The sequence below is a fragment of the Panthera tigris genome, chromosome D3 (genome assembly GCF_018350195.1).
Source record: "Panthera tigris isolate Pti1 chromosome D3, P.tigris_Pti1_mat1.1, whole genome shotgun sequence".
Lineage (NCBI taxonomy): Eukaryota > Metazoa > Chordata > Mammalia > Carnivora > Felidae > Panthera > Panthera tigris.
The window spans coordinates 33,154,153-33,170,693 of NC_056671.1; the positions used below are offsets into that span (position 1 = coordinate 33,154,153).

At 43.4% G+C, this 16,541-nt stretch overlaps 1 protein-coding gene across 8 annotated transcripts in view; it reads right to left on the reverse strand.

Annotated features, from left to right (window-relative positions):
- The window catches only part of LOC102966393 (piezo-type mechanosensitive ion channel component 2), a 468,901-nt gene that overhangs the window by 192,750 nt on the left and 259,610 nt on the right, over positions 1-16,541 (reverse strand). For all 8 annotated transcript variants that reach the window (XM_042961476.1, XM_042961473.1, XM_042961474.1 and 5 more), the window contains exons 6-7: positions 3,265-3,475; positions 1,274-1,487 (exon numbers count right to left, since the gene is read on the reverse strand). In XM_042961476.1, coding sequence (XP_042817410.1) covers positions 1,274-1,487; positions 3,265-3,475 — 425 coding nt within the window. The remainder of the gene's footprint in view (positions 1-1,273; positions 1,488-3,264; positions 3,476-16,541) is intronic.

Genomic DNA, 16,541 nt, shown 5'->3' on the forward strand with positions numbered 1-16,541 from the left:
GCTTCTCTTTCCCTGCCTCTCCCTCCCTTTCTCTCTCCCTCTCTCATGTCTGTTGCTAAACCAGTAGAAAGTTGCAGACATCATGACACTTCACTCCTAAATAATTCACCACATATCTCCTAAAATAATAACATTTTCCTGTATGCCCACAATATAATCATACACATAAGAATTAACAATAGTTCTAGGGGTGCCTGGGTGGCTCAATTAGCTAAGCATCTGGCTCTTGATCTTGGCTCAGATCATGATCTCATGATTCATGTGATAGAGCCCCACATGGGGCTCTGCTTGGGATTCTCTCTCTCCCTCTCTCTCTGCCGCTTCCCAAGTGCTTGCTCTCTATCTCTCAAAATAAATAAATTTAAAAACAGTTTAACAATAATTCTATACAATCAGCTAATAACCAGTGAATATTGAAATGTCTCCATTTAACCTTAAAATGTCTTTTAGAGATCTGCGGTTGACCAGGATGTAATGTAGAGTCAGGCTTCACATCTGGTTGCTGGGTTTCCCAAATTCTCCTTTAAAACTACAGGAGTCCCTGCCCCCACTGCCTCGACACACACTTCTTTTTATGATGCTGAGTTTTTTTAGAGACCAGATCATTTGCTTTATAGAATCCACATTCTGGATTTCTCTGATTGTTTTCCTCTGGAGTCATTTAAACTACTTTTCTTTAAACATTTTTTTTAATGTTTATTTATTTTTGAGAGAGAGAGAGTGTGTGCATGCGTGTGCACGTGAGTGGTGGGGGTGGGGGGCACAGAAAGAGAGGGAAACACAGAATCTGTAGCAGGCTCCAAGCTCTGGGCTGTCACCACAGAGCCTGACGCGGGGCTCGAAACGTGGACTGTGAGATCATGACCTGAGCTGAAGTCGGACACTCAACCGACTGAGCCACCCAGGCGCCCCTGCCCTTGTTATTATTTTTAATGTTCTATTTGGTGTGTGAGACCATCCTCCAGCTGGATGCTTTAACATGTTGTTATTATTCTTTGATGCAAAATGTTCTTCTGGGATCTTTTTCCACAGCTGAGACCAAACAGCAGCCTCCCCTCTCTTCCATGTCTCAGCAGCACCTCCATTTGAAGAGACCTCCCACTTCCTTTTGGACTTTGTCATTCAATAACTTGAAAGTGCTACATTGCTTCCCCCATCCCCACCGACCCTTTGCGGAACACATCAATGGGCATCAAGAGGAACCCTTGCAAATTCAAACAAGATCATAAAGGAGAGTCAGTTGTCCTTGAAATGTCTTAACGTTTTGTCTTACCTTGCATAGTAGTCATTGGGTGGAACTGCTTCTTGAAAGAATTGGAACTGGTATAAATAAAGTCCAATCAAGTGCCCCGCAGTGAAAATAGCCAGCAGCACACAGAGACAGCTGAACAGCAATGGATCAAACGTCCGGCACCAGGACCACCAGGTGCACAGACCCAAAAATACAAAGAAGTACACAGATGAGGTCAAAGATGGCAACATCATACCTAAGGAAGAAGAGATGTGATCATGAAAAATCGCATGGAACTGGGAAATCATTCACCGCTCGAGACATGTTCCTATTGGAGATGATGGACATTTCCTTCATATGCTTTCCGGTGTGGATCCAGTGATTGAAATGGGAATCCCATTTCATTTATAAAATCAGAGCTAATACTATTTTTGTTGTGCAAAAGATCACACATAAAGTGGTATTTGTTAATATAGGGAAACACAGGATGTTGCCAGAAATTCTTCCCGTGCTGTTTGGCAGAGCAAGTATCTACTTTTCATACAGTGAAGTTAGCACAGTTACTTGCCTGTTTCCATCTTTCTACTTCTCCCCCCATTTTTTTCCAGGATACTTGTGTGCCCATTCCAACTTACCCTGATACCATTTTTAAAAATGTTTACTTATTTATTTTTGTGAGAGAGAGAGATTGAGAGAGTGCAGAAGGGGCAGAAGGAGTGACCGACAATCCCAAGCAGGCCCCGCACTCCCAGGGCAGAGCTTGACATGGGGCTTGATCTCATGAACCCTGAGATCATCACCTGAGCCAAAATCAAGAGTTGGAGGTTTAACCGACTGAGCCACCAGGAGCCCCCCCCCCCCCGATATCACTTTTTATAATAACTTACTTTTTTGGGGGTAAGTTGGATTCATAAAATTATTCCATCTATGGCAAAGTCTCACTAAAACTTTGCCCTACCCAATGAAATCTGATTCATACTATTACCAAAAGGGGACATGGAAAATGAGGGAATTTTTTTTATAGGCATTTAAAAACCTTTGTAGGGGGCGTGTTGAAATGACTCTTCATTAAAATATTGGGATATTTCTTGAGAAATTCAATTCTCTTTTCCACTTTTTAATTTTGCTATTTAAAAAACTGTCACATTGTTTCATCTTGTGCAATTTCAAGGAAGCGGTATGGACCCAACTTCCCAGTGGCTCTGGAGCAGCCGCCAGCAGCAAGATGGAAGGAGGGAGAAAATGGAGATAACATTATTATGGAACAAGCAGTCGGCAGCCAAGATTTAAAGGAAGTGAGTGTCTGTGCTGCAAGATTACAATCTAACTGAGGAAGAAAAATAGTATATCCTGGAGAGTTAAATTAAGACTCCTAATGACCCAGTGTAAACAGACGTGCTTTCAGAATGCACACATGTGGCTCTCTGGAGAGTATACTGACATTGTTCATCGTAGCCGATCGCCATTCACGGGCTCTGGGGGAGGAGAACGGTGGTCTTTCTGATCCACGTATAAAACATAACATCACCTAGATATGGAAAAAGATTGCTTTACGGAGGTTAATAGAAACGAACCAAGGGGCACCTGGGTGGCTCATTCGGTTAAGCGTCTGACTTCAGCTCAGGTCATGATCTCGCGGTCCGTGAGTTCGAGTCCCGCGTCGGGTTCTGTGCTGACAGCTCAGAGTCTGGAACCTGCTTCGGATTCTGTGTCTCCCTCTCTCTCTTTCTCTCTCTCTCTCTCTCTCTGCCCCTCCCCACTCCTGCACTCTCTCACTCTCAAAAATAAATAAACAGTAAAAAAAAAATAAATTAATTAAAAAAAAAGAAACCGACTAAAAACACAAACATGAGAACTGAACAGGAAAAATTATTTGTGTGTGTGGTGCGTACACGTGGCCAGTTTTACAAGTTATGGCTATGAGTTTGGTGTTCTGGAATGAGGCTGTTTCCTTCGGCATTTTCTCCTCAGCCTTGTCTTTCATGATTCGCCAAAGTGCTACCTGTGTTCCAACCCATACTGGAAACTCTCACCTGATGAACCGAGTAAAATGGTCACCACAACTTTTCCAGCAGTGGTTATCATGTTGCCGATAAACTCCTTAAGCTTGGAGGCCACCGAGGCGAGTCTGCGGAACATTTTTAACTTTGTGCTCTCTTCCACCTCGCCTTCCACACCGTCCCCTTCATCTAAATCCTCTTCGTAGATCAGTGCCTCTTCTGGATCTATTTTTTCTCCTCCGGCCTAAATAAAGGGGAAACAGAAAACACTGCAGTCCAGAACTCTGCCTACCACCCCGCAGATTATATGGTTTGTAATTTATGGGTCAGTCAGTGAGGTGAGCTTCACAAACCAGGGGAAAAATGCAGACAACCACCAAAGTCCCCCCAGGTCTCTGCCAGTCCCTGTGTAAGCCCAAGTCACTTGGATCTTTCCTGAAGAAGTAAACAGGAAACATCACCAATCACAGAACCCATAACAACATGCTACTGAGCCACATGAACTCACTTTTTATAGTCAGAGGAAGAAACTGTCTGAGACGTCTATTAAAACCTTAGCTTTCATCAATCTTGGTTTGGTTCCTCTCATTTAAAGTGTTTGCCACCAGGGGGATAGGTAGTTTGATTAAAGTATCCATGGCTTTACCCAAAATGGTGGATCAAATCTGTGCTTGTGCAATCCCTTTTCTTTCTGAAGTAAATTTTGTCCACTATGTTAGTATCTCCTGGTCAGAGGAGGGTGAGTGCTCTTAGGTCACCTGACTAGATATACAGTCACTTCCTAATTTATCCTTTGACAGAATGATATACTGTTTCGATCCTGGGTGATTTGGCACCTCAGTAACATCCTCATAGATGTAGGGAAGAAATACAGGGGTAGAACATACAATTTTTTATATATTATTTTAAACTGGGTATACTGATGTGTTTTTGTCTGTTTTGTTTTTAGAGACTACGTAGAAATATTTTTTTTTTGGCTAATTATAGTATTTCCCTAGAAGTCTTAGGATTTTTTTTTTTTAAGTTGTTAGAAACATAAACCATCACCTAAGACTAAAGGTTGTTTTAGGTGCTCAGACTCTCTTTGCTTTTGCCCCTAGGCTGGCAGATTTCTTTTTTTTAATTAATTAAAAAAATTTTTTTTAACGTTTTTATTTATTTTTGAGACAGAGAGAGGCAGAGCATGAGCAGGGGAGGGGCAGAGAGAGAGGGAGACACAGAATCCGAAGCAGGCTCCAGGCTCCGCACTGTCAGCACAGAGCCCGACGCGGGGCTTGAACCCATGGACTGTGAGATCATGCGTGACCTGAGCCGAAGCCAGGACGCTCAACCGACTGAGCCACCCAGGCACCCCTTTTTTAATTAATTTTAAAAAATATGTTGATTTGTTTTTAAGCTAGACAGAGCATGAGTGGGGGAGGGACAGAGAGAGGAGACAGAATCTGAAACAAGCTCCGGGCTCTGAGCTGTCAGCACAGAGCCTGACATGGGGCTCAAACTCTGAACAGTGAAATCATGACCTGAGCGGAAGTCAGACGCTTAACCAACCGAGCCACGCAGGCACCCCTAGGCTGGCAGACTTCTTTTAGCCCAATTGAAAAGACCACACTGGCTGCGGAGCCAGAAGGGTCTTTTAGGCCCAGTTCAGACATCCATTTAAGGCCTAAAGAGTACATCCCAGCCTCTCTATTTTCCCACTTAAAGGTTTCTTTCTCAGCCCAGGCTCTCCATTTTCCTATTTTAAAGGTTGGTTTTTTTTTTTTTTCCCTTGATACACTTAGCTCAGATATTCACATGATATTCACTGCTGGTAACTGAACCTCTAACTATGCCCTTTGGCATGAAAGGAAGCCTGCAGAGAATGGTATTAAAGCTCAAGTTAGTGCCCAGTGGCCTTGAGAACTCAGAGATCTTCCTTTGCCTAGGAAGATACAGGCTGCTTGTGACAAGCTATCTATCGATAAAGCCAAGGGTGTAGGATGTACCTTTACCCTCTACAACGCACCCTCCCACACACAGATTTAATCTAGGGCCTATTCAAGTCTAAATACCCAAACTGGGTTCTATTCTCTTCTATCATGACACATTTGTATTTTTCCCTGAAAGAAAAGAAATGCCTCATGCTTCTTCATGAAGACTTCTCTCGCTGTTCAGGGCCTAGTAGGTGCTAATATCTCATAGGAGATACAGTGATAAACATGTAAACAAGTAGAAAATTAACAAGCTGAATCTCTCGCAGTAACAAATGCGAGTCAGGGAATGAAAATAGGGGGATATGACTGTGAATGGCAGGGTGACTGTTTTAGATTCCGAGGTCAGGGAGAGCCTCTCTGAGGAGGTGACATTTAAGCCCAGATGTCACCAAGTCATCAGCCATATGAAAATCCTCTTCAAGAACATCCCAGATGGAGGGAAGGGCAGGTCAAAGAGTCCATGGTATGTTCAGAAAGAAGGCATGTGTTCCCTGACACATTGCCTCTTCTACTAATTCACCCTCCTCCTTGTCATTTGTCAGTCAGCTGATGAGCCCACTTCCTACTTCACTGAGAGAAGGGGGGAGAGCACCCCACCAGCATGACAGGGAGCCAAAGACATGTTGAGGACAAAGTACAAGCTAACAATTGTCCCCCCCGCCCCCCTCAAAGTGACATTCCTCAGACACTCCTGGCTGTCCAAGAACAAAGGAAGGGGAAAAAGGGGAAAACAAATGGTTAACTGATAGAAATCAGTTTGCAAATGTCTTAGTAAGTGACAAAAAAAGGCAATGTTATAATAACAGCCAGACTTGCAGAAATCCACAGACTCAGTTACCTGGAGCCCTAACATCACCTTCCCTTCCTTAGTGATGTGCAGAACAAAGGCAGGAAGAAAATGTAAATAACGTTAAATTTCTTTATAACCTGCAGCCCGTTGACAAATACTTGAGGCAAATACAGAGTATAACATTCCTCCAGGAACCCCCTACTGTCTTAATGTTAACACTTTGCTAGAGGGAAAATCAACTGGCTCAACAATAGCAAGGACGCAGTATCTTATGAGTCCTCTTGAGCATATGAAAGTCCTTTTGGAAACCTCCCTTTTTCCTTACCTGGCCCCCCAATTCTGTAGTATATAATCAGTCACTCTTCACAACCCCAGTGCAGCTCTTTCTACCCACAGGTCCTGTCCCACTGCTTCAATAAAATCACCTTTTTGCACCAAAGGTGTCTCAAGAACTCTTTCATGGCTGTCGGCTCTGGACCCCCACCACCAGTCCAAAACCACATCAAGCACATTAGCCTACAGACCTAGAGCTAACCTGTGCAGTGGGCACTCGTATTCCCTGTCCTGTGACTGTGGATGAGTCGTATGCCCTGGGAGACCAGGGAGAAGGGCAATCCTTCTCTTTCCCCTGCGTCACCTCCTGCTCCCTTCCGCCCGTATCTCCCCATCAACAAACAAATACGCCTCACCGATTCCAACCCACGTGGCCTCCAAACCACATTTACCTCTCAAAGTGACTCTCCCAAGAGTTGGGCTAAAAACATGGCACCACTTCCCCTATGCCTAACTTCTCTTGAATTCACTCTAAAGGGAGTTTGATCACCAACCATTCCACCTAGTGGGGGCTCTCATGTGGTCTGTTTCACATGGTGATGCCAAGGCAGACTGCAGCTAAGAGGCTATTGCTGTGGTCAAGGAGACAGGAACTCACAGAGCTGAAGGGAGGTTCACGTCTTCGCAGTTTGTCTTAAAGGTCAAGTCAGCAGGACTCGCTGGTAAATTTGATGTGGAGGGTGGAGGGACAGAGGAGAAGCAAAGAAAGTTCCTGTATTTCTGTCATTATTGAGGAGACAGGGATAACCAGGGGCGGAGAGGGTTGGGGGAAATCCAGTTCTGAGATGCCCTTCAAGCATTCTTGTTGGAGGGGTTATATGGGTAGCCAGGATAGGAATCTGGAATGCTGGAGGGAGGTGGAAAACTGGAGAGGTCTATTTGAAGTTCAGGGACATAGAGATGGTTTTAAAGTCAGGGGTCTGGTGAGATTACCTAGAGAGAATACAGAGGTTGACTACCCCTCAGATGCTACCACAAGTAGAACCAGTCTGTCTCTCCAGGCTTATCCTCATTTCTGTCTAGAAGCACCCTGGGAAAGCAGGCATATGGAGAATCCAGAATCCACACTCTTGGCCTTGGAATACACATGGAATGTGATCCTCTCTCCATCTCCTAAGCCTTTCTACCTACTCCAGCTCCCCCAAGCAGAGTTTCTATGGGGATCTGCCCAGTGAGACTGCTGATATGGGGCCGACACTGCTGTCTATATACAAACCATGCACTCATGGGGCACGTGTTGCTTAATATCCCCCTCACAACAAGGCGACCCATAAAAATCCTCCTTGAGGAAGAAAGTTTGGCCAAAACCTTCAGTCACCGTACTTGAAAAAGGAGACATGGAGAGAGAACACAGCCAGTGCTGCCTGGGTCCCAGTCAGAAACACACTCCTAACTTTCATAATAAATGACTTGTTATTCAATTACAGAACTGCTACGGATATAGATTAAATCAAATACGATTCTCTGGTCAAGACTTTGTGAGGTTAGACAAATGCATTTCCTTGACCTCTCTCGGGTGGGACCGGGGCCCCTGTGACTTTTATAAACATACCACTGTACTGGAGGGTTTTCAGCATTTTTGTACCGGAATCCCTGGGGACCTCAGTTGGAAACGCTTTCTAAACCTGCCAAGCTGAGAGAGGGCCGAAAGAGAGCCAGGTTGGCCTCCGTGAGCCCTCACTGTCCAGGCTGGGGCCAGAACAGCCATTAGTCATGGCAGGTCTGCTTATTAATGGGCAGGCTTTCTCCTCCTAAATGATTCCTCAGCTGAAGTATAAACACCGATCCTCTGGAACAGCATCCACTCGCTTAACCGTATTTACTAATAAGCACCCTTGCTTGGGGGAGCCATAATTTGTCCCGGCGTTAAGGAGTAGCTGTAAATGAAGACTTAATCCCCCTGGTTCCAGAGCTGTCTTAGAAATTAAAGACAAAGAGAACCCTTTACAGTTCAGAAAGGCATATAAAATATTCCATATCATTACCGCCCATGTCAACATCTAAAACTTATTTGAAGACATGTAAATCCTTTAACTTGCCTTTGCTGAAAGTTCCTGACTTCGAATGTTCCAGCACATATTACGATAGACCCTCTCATTTCACAAGAGGAAGCTCTCGCTGTTCTGGGACCAAATGCATGCAAGGTCATGCTTTTACCAAGCAGCCACCCCCTTCTCAACCCGCAGCTGCTTCCCACCACGGCCACATCCACACTTAGCACAGCGTCAGCAGCCATTTCCACTCAAGTGGGACAGGGAAGTGCCTCAGGGTGGAGCACAAGCATCCATTTTTCTTTAGCTCTGAGCACTCCATGATTCATCCTGGGTTGGGGTAAGTCCTGGAGATCACCTGGGAACCCTTAAAGGGACGGGTATCAAGCCTCACCTCAAACTTCCTAAATCTGAAATTCTGGGAGTGAATCTCAGGAATCTGTACAATCAAAGAGCTGCCGTACGTGATTTTGAAGCAGCCGATCTAGAATCCATGCACAGGCTACATTTGCAACCCCCAATTGATTCCACACTCGGCAGACTAGATCACACTGCAGATATTTTGTTGGACTCAGACGCTGGGCAGACTCCTTTAATTGGAAAATACATGGAAGTAATTTATCTGTGCGACCTCCTTCCGGTTTCAGGCAACCTTTGCGCGTTAGCCCAGAACTTCTCGTTAGATGAATCCGCTTTCTTCTTTGTGGCTACAAGCAGGCTATTAAAAACATTTCAATGGGGGTGTATCAAAGTCACAAACAATGAGCCGAGGATCTGGGAGGCAAAGGGAACATTTTTCTAAAGTGTCACGAGTTGTTTATTGTTTATTATTGGAAGTTAACAATTTATCTTTACAGAATGGGCTCATCTCAACAGAAGAGCCCAAGAAAGGAAGAAGCAAGTGTGGTGCCTCACTGCAGAAGACAGACAGACGCTGTAGGCACAGCGCTGCCTATGAAGTGAGCAGAGAGAATCTTATCTCTATGATGTCATGTATGTTACTCAAGCCTACTGTGAGAACATCGTGCAGATGAAGCAAATATTTCATTCCGTTGCTACCCTTGTTCTAGCAAGGCGATTTTTCCAAACTTGTGAGAGCAGTGGAGCCTGGGGCCACCATGCCCATTTCTCGGCCTCCCAGACACTTTGATTCCATAGGTCTGGGATGGGCCTTGCATCAGAACCTTCATAAACTTCCCAGGTCAAGTTCCCAAGTTAGAAATTGCAACAGTCTTTGAGAATCACCTGAACGTCATTAGAAAGGGAAATGAACAAAAATGGAGAGGAGCCAAATGGGACTGACCATTATTTTAAAGGTGTGTATCTTTTAAAGGACCTGCCAAGTCCTCTTTAAGGTTTATTTAAAAAAAAAAAAACACTTAATGGAACACTGTAAAACTAAGTCAGTATTAAAATACACACACACACACACACATACACACACACACACACACACCCTGATATCATCTACTCAGTTTGTCTTTGGTTGTAGAGATTATTCCTGACCCTGAACCACCCATTTTCTCTTATAAGAAGCAGCTGAGTTTAGCTCTTCTAACAGACACACCCGGTGCTCCCTCTAGAAATAAAGAATTCAGGGAGTGATAACAAAACAGCATTTTGAGGGCACACAACCCGTCCGGTTCCTGAATCTTTCAGAATTCCTTCTGTAGAATTCCTTCTGATGGACTAAGATGCAAATAAAATGCATGCTTTTGTTATTAAAACCTTACAAGGCTGAACAGTGCTATAGCTGCTCTGGGATCCACAGTATTCCTTCTTCATCCTCCCTTCCTGTTCCTCCCTCCTCTCAGAACTTTTCCTGACCCTGAGCTCTGCTCTGAGCACTGTGCAAGATCTAGAGAGGTTTGCACTCACTCAGAGGAAATAAACCAGGTGTATACGACTGTTTCTAAAATGTGACTATAAGATCCTAAGAACATTGAGAGGGAAAGGGAGGTTGCAACTGATCACAGGGATTTGGAATGCCCAATACCAGTTATACCGAAAGCAAACATGATAGAAAAAAAAGAGCAAGTGTCTTGGAAAGCAAAGAAAAAAAAACTAAAGAACAGTCCCTCTTAGATATTAGTTTCTGCCCATCCTGGCACATAGCAGATACTGAATAAAAAAGCATGCCCACGGATAAATACACATCCTTTGGTGCAGTCACAGCAAGGAGAGACCACTCAAGACAGGTGTGTGGATTTTTCTGATAGTTTGTGGTAGAAGCAGCTCTTTGCAAACAACCCTCGCCCAGGACTGACACTTTACACTTTGTTCCTTTAGTTCTACACTTTGGATTGCATTGTGCAAGCCTCCATATTAATCAACCAGTGCTTAACCAATTAACTTGATAAGTACTTGAGTATTACCATGTGTACAATTTCAGATCACTTTGCTAACTTAGGATTTGCTGCAACAAAGAACAAGACAGATGTGATCCTCTCCCTCAGAGAGCTTATAGTTTACTGAGGGAGACAGAAAGTAAATAACAAAAAAAGCATTATGCAGAATAATTACAGATTATGATACATGTTATGGGTACAACAAGGTGGATACAGAGATGGGGAATAATCTGGGAGGTTAGTCAGCAAAGGCATCTATGCGAAAGAGCTCGCCTGATGATGGAGGAGGAATCAGCCATGCAATGAGCAGGGAGTGAATCGCATGGCAGAAGGGAAAGAGCTGGCTGGTGCTGGGCACAGAGAGGGGGGCAGTGTGGGCACAGCACAGAGTGGGAGTGGGGCAGGGCACAGGGTGAGGATGTAAAGGCAGGAAGTGCCATAGCCCTCAGCGTTAGGAGCCCGAATTTTGTTCTCCTTTCATGAGAATCCAATGACGTGTTTTAGCTAAGGAAGTGACACGGTTCGATTTATAATTTTACAAGGATAATCCAGATGCTATGCGTGGTATCTGTGGGGTAGGGTAAGAACGGAAGCTGGAAGTGAGGGGGTCTGGTAGGAGGTTACTCAGTGGTCTAGTCGAGAGGTGGGAGAAGGATCGTGGCAGTAGAGACAGAAAAGTGAACAGTTTAGACACAATGTGAAGGGAGGACCCATGGGACTTTTTGATGGTAATGGATAAGCGGCCCAAGGGACCCAGTGTCGTACCAGGGCTTGGGGCTCCAGTGACAGAGAACGGTGCTCCTGTTAACTGGGTGGGCAGTCAGCAGGCAGGCTGGTGGGGGCAGGGCTGGGAGGTCTTGGGAGGTCTTGCTCCTGCCCTCAAACACACCACCAATACTTTGAAAGAAACCTGGGCAGCACATGAAAAGATGCTCAATGTCGCTCCTCATCAGGGAAATACAAATCAAAACCACACTCAGATATCACCTCACGCCAGTCAGCGTGGCCAAAATGAACAAATCAGGAGACTATAGATGCTGGAGAGGATGTGGAGAAACGGGAACCCTCTTGCACTGTTGGTGGGAATGCAAATTGGTGCAGCCACTCTGGAAAGCATACAGCAGCACTTTCAACAATAGCCAAATTATGGAAAGAGCCTAAATGTCCATCACCTGATGAATGGATAAAGAAATTGTGGTTTATATACACAATGGAGTACTACGTGGCAATGAGAAAGAATGAAATATGGCCCTTTGTAGCAACGTGGATGGAACTGGAGAGTGTGATGCTAAGTGAAATAAGCCATACAGAGAAAGACAGATACCATATGTTTTCACTCTTATGTGGATCCTGAGAAACTTAACAGAAACCCATGGGGGAGGGGAAGGAAAAAAAAAGAGGTTAGAATGGGGGAGAGCCAAAGCATAAGAGACTCTTAAAAACTGAGAACAAACTGAGGTTTGATGGGGGGTGGGAGGGAGGGGTGGGTGGGTGATGGGTATTGAGGAGGGCACCTTGTGGGATGAGCACTGGGTGTTGTATGGAAACCAACTTGACAATAAACTTCATGTATTAAAAAAAAAAAAAAAAGAAACCTGGGCAGTTCAATGAAACCAAGTTGGTGACAACTCCATGTCAGGGGTATTTGCAGCTGAGAGAAGGATGGAGAGCATGACCACCCTGGAAGGAGTGAGGGTGACGCGGAGCCTCTGGAGCAGGAGCAGGTGGCAGGGGTGGGGCACGTGGGTTCCTCCCATCACATGTGTGCCCGACCGCACGCCCTCACTGGAGGGACACCAGGCCCTGCAACTTCCCCACTCGAGTTTCCCTTGGGACCGTTTTGTTGTTATTTGCCCTACAGATGCACAAAATCACCTATCAAATATTCCAAACACAGAACAAAATATGCCGAGAATTTCTAAAAACATTGATCAAGACATACTGTTTAAGGGTAAAAGTTTACCTTGAAGCTTTGATTTTTTTTTTTAATGTTTATTTATTTCTGAGAGACAGAGTGGGAGCAGGGCAGAGGCAGAGACAGAGGGAGACACAGAATCCGAAGCAGGCTCCAGGCTCTGAGTGGTCAGCACAGAGCCCGAGGCATGGCTCGAACCCACAAACCGTGAGACCATGACCTAAGCCGAAGTTGGATGCTTAATGGACTGAGTCACCCAGGTGCCCCTGAAGCTTTGATTTCTTTAAAAAAAGCAGAGATTAGTCACACACTGTTAAATGTTGTCAAATGAACAAATGGGTGGGAGAAATGAAGATGTATTTAATTTGAAATCATTTTATTTTAATAATTTAAAAATATTTGAGCTCTCTTCCTAACTGCTGATTCTTCTTTTATTTTTACTATCAGTCACATATTCAAGTCCAGTCTAGACAAAGTTCACTCAATTAACATACTGTCGATAATAGAATGTCCCTGCCTTTCTATGTGATAAGGACGCCTCTGACTGTCACATGGGTATGCTCCCCACGTGTGTTTCTATCAGAGGAAAGGATGAGAGGGACCTCATGCTCTCACCTGGTGTCCAGGAAGATGTATCTGGAAGACAGTGGGGGGTAAATTTAGTCAGGGATCTGAAGTTAACTTGTCCCTGTGATACTTTGTTGCTCAGACTGTAATACTGAGCTCTCCTGGAGCTTTCTGAAGACAACAGGCCAATGGTTTCCTCCAGTTAAAAACTTTCTCTTTATTTAAATGAATGGCATCTAAAATCACCACCATTAAGGTTCCCCCAAGTTGTAAATGTGTTTAACCCAGAGAAGGCAGACCAAGCAGGCTGCATTTTGGAGGGGGGGGGCAGTTGTCCCCACTTGCTAACATTCCAAATGCCACTGGAAAGACCTGAAAAGACAGTGATCTGTCTTAAATCTGATCACTTAAAGCAAGTGATTTTGGACTACATCTCAGGGGAGATGCTGAATGCTTATTGAGAAGGTGACAACAAAACGATGAGTTTCTTTCATTCTTTTTTGTTGTTGTTGTTGTTCTTCCAAAAAAAAAATAGTAACTTGAACCTCAAAGCTGAAACTTGAGGCATAGCCCCATTGGTCATTTTATGTGCCAGAATGTGGATGTCACAGGAGCCTGGTTCACGTTAGATTTTAGAAAGGAGGGCACAGGTTTTGAGGTTCAGAATGAATTTCCAGATAATGTTAGCAGGATCCAAATGTTGAATCCCCAAACTTTTAACAGATGGCGGATGACTTACACTGAAATATTCTTTTTTTAAAAATTATATTTAAAAAAAAAAGCTGTTTTAGAGACAGAGCACGCAAGCAGGAGAGAGGGGCAGAGGAAGAGAGAGAGACAATCTCAAGCAGTCTCCACGCTTTCATGGAGCCCAGTGCAAGGCTTGATCCCATGACCCTGGGATCATGACCTGAGCAGAAATCAAGAGTCAGATGTTCAACCAACTGAACCACACAGGTGCCCCTGAAATATTCTTTTTTATGCTTCACATTTGATTTGTCAGACTATTTAACCAGACCAAGTCATGACTAAAATTCCTATTTGAATAAACATTTAGTTTATCATAAATTTGTTTTCATAATATATTAAAATACTATTTGTTTCCCAAAAAAATAAAGCCTGAAATCTCATTAAATAGAAAGAGCTAGTTTTACAGAAATACACAAGATAATAGCAGTTTGGTAAAATTACGAAGTGTTTGAGCAGGAAGCCCTTTTCTACACAATTTAATTTTCATAACATAACTTTTTTTTTTTTTTAAGATTTAAGATTAGGAATCTTTCTCCCAGTTAGGATTTGTAGATGTGCTTCTGAGTTACAATGAACAGGTAAACAAGCCCACAGATGTGTCAGTTAAAGAGAACCTTCCTGGTACTTGAGGAGTTGGCTCCCTTACTAAGGTCTGTTCTCTGTACAATGCAAAAGCGAAACAGGTTCTCCCACCCACTGACTTCCCCTGGGGATTTCTGGGGGGAATTCTGGGATTTGCGATGCCCTTTAAAACACCAAACTTGAGCCTCACTATCCAGTCGAGGAAGGTTACGAAAGACGCAGGAGTCTTCTCCAGAGATTAGTTGCTAGTTTAAAACAATGCCGGATTTGAAAAAAAGTCTCTCAGGCACCAATGGATTAATCTCGCCGTTTCTCTATTGAGATAAATGAAAGGAGAAGAAATGCCCGCAAACACTATTCTTTCAAAGGATCCTCAAAAAACAAACATTCTATGGTGCAAATGTCAAGATTTATAAAAGGGAAGAAATATGTTGGGACCTTCCAAAACAAAATAACTTCCCTACTTATTTTGGCCGTGTGTTTCTATTCTTTTCAGACTTGAGCAAGATTGTTCACATGTTAGAAAAATTTCCTTGTGGATTTGTCTCAGAAGATTCACACACCAGCCTGCTTCTCCCTGGCCACCTGGTGGGCTGGAATGTGCTAAGAGGATGGAAATTAATATCTAAAGGAGGCCAAAACAAATGTAAATGAGAAAGAAATCGACCTCATAATAATATTTAGTATTTTCAAATCCCCAAATAAATAATATAGAATGTCTATCAATTTATTGTTATTTTAAATTTTTTAATATTTATTATTTACTTTTGAGAGAGAGAGAGAGAGAGAGCACAGGGGAGGGGCAGAGAGAGACAGAGACACAGAATCTGAAGCAGGCTCCAGGCTCTGAGCTGTCAGCACAGAACCCGACGCGGGGCTTGAACTCACAGAGCGTGAGATCATGACCTGAGCCGAAGTCGGACGCTTAACCGACTGAGCCACCCAGGTGCCCCAATTTATTGTAATTTTTTAATAATGTGATTGATAATATAGGGAGTACAGATATTTAAACAAATTTTAAACAGGAGAGAGGTATCCTGAGTGTATCTTTGAGAGCTGTGAGAAATCAGGAAGGAAACATGATTTTAGAATTAATCCATGTGATGGTTTTGTGTTCTCTTCTTTACCAGATGTGTGACCTCAACCACAACCTGATATCCATGACCTTCCATCGGTCAATGTAGGCTTTCTTAGTCTTATGGCAAAAGAGCGTTTGTCCTTGGTGACAGAAGTTCTTTTCCTAAGAAGCTTTGTGATTCATTTATGGCTCAGTGACGAATAAGAGACTCTTACTGAGTAGGCTGGCCTCAAACGCACCGCCCAGCTTAACTTTCTATCATTCTAAGAGGACTCTGAATTTGAAACTGCTCCAGTAACTTTCCAATTAGAGAAGAGCAGGATGCGGAGAGCAAGTAGCATCTTATTAAGCAGCCCAATGAGCAGGCGCTGCCCTAGGTGTGTTTTATTTGACATTTCATTTAGTGGTTGCAGCAACTCTACGACGTAGGATTATGATCATCCTCATTTTGCAGAAGAAAGAGAATAAACACATTTCTCGACATCACACCAACACTGTTAGGTAGCTTCCAAGTCTGCCTTCTGAGTCCACTCAATTTGCAATAAGCATCCTTTACCCTCTATCCATAATATAAGGATAACGGAAAACCAGTCTTGCTTTTATAAATAATAGTAATGAGAAATCCTAAGTCTGGAGAGCTCAAGTTCCTGGGTTTACTTTCACCAAACTTGGACAATTTTGGGCAGTAATTATCAAAGCCAGATTATTTTCAAAACTGTAACTATTGTAAATAAAATTCAAATGTAAAACTAGAAATTAAAATTTACGTTCTGCTTTAAAATTGTGAAGCCAACAAGAAGAAAAGGCACTTTCATAGTTTTACCCATTTTTAAGACACTGATAAGTCCTACAGAGTTTGTAGACATAAATGAAAGATAAGGTTAGTTGCTATCTTGCTATAATAGCTTTTTATACCAAGTACTTGTTAACGTCTGCCTTTAAAAAAGCAGAATATTGATATACAATGTGATCATTTATTTTTT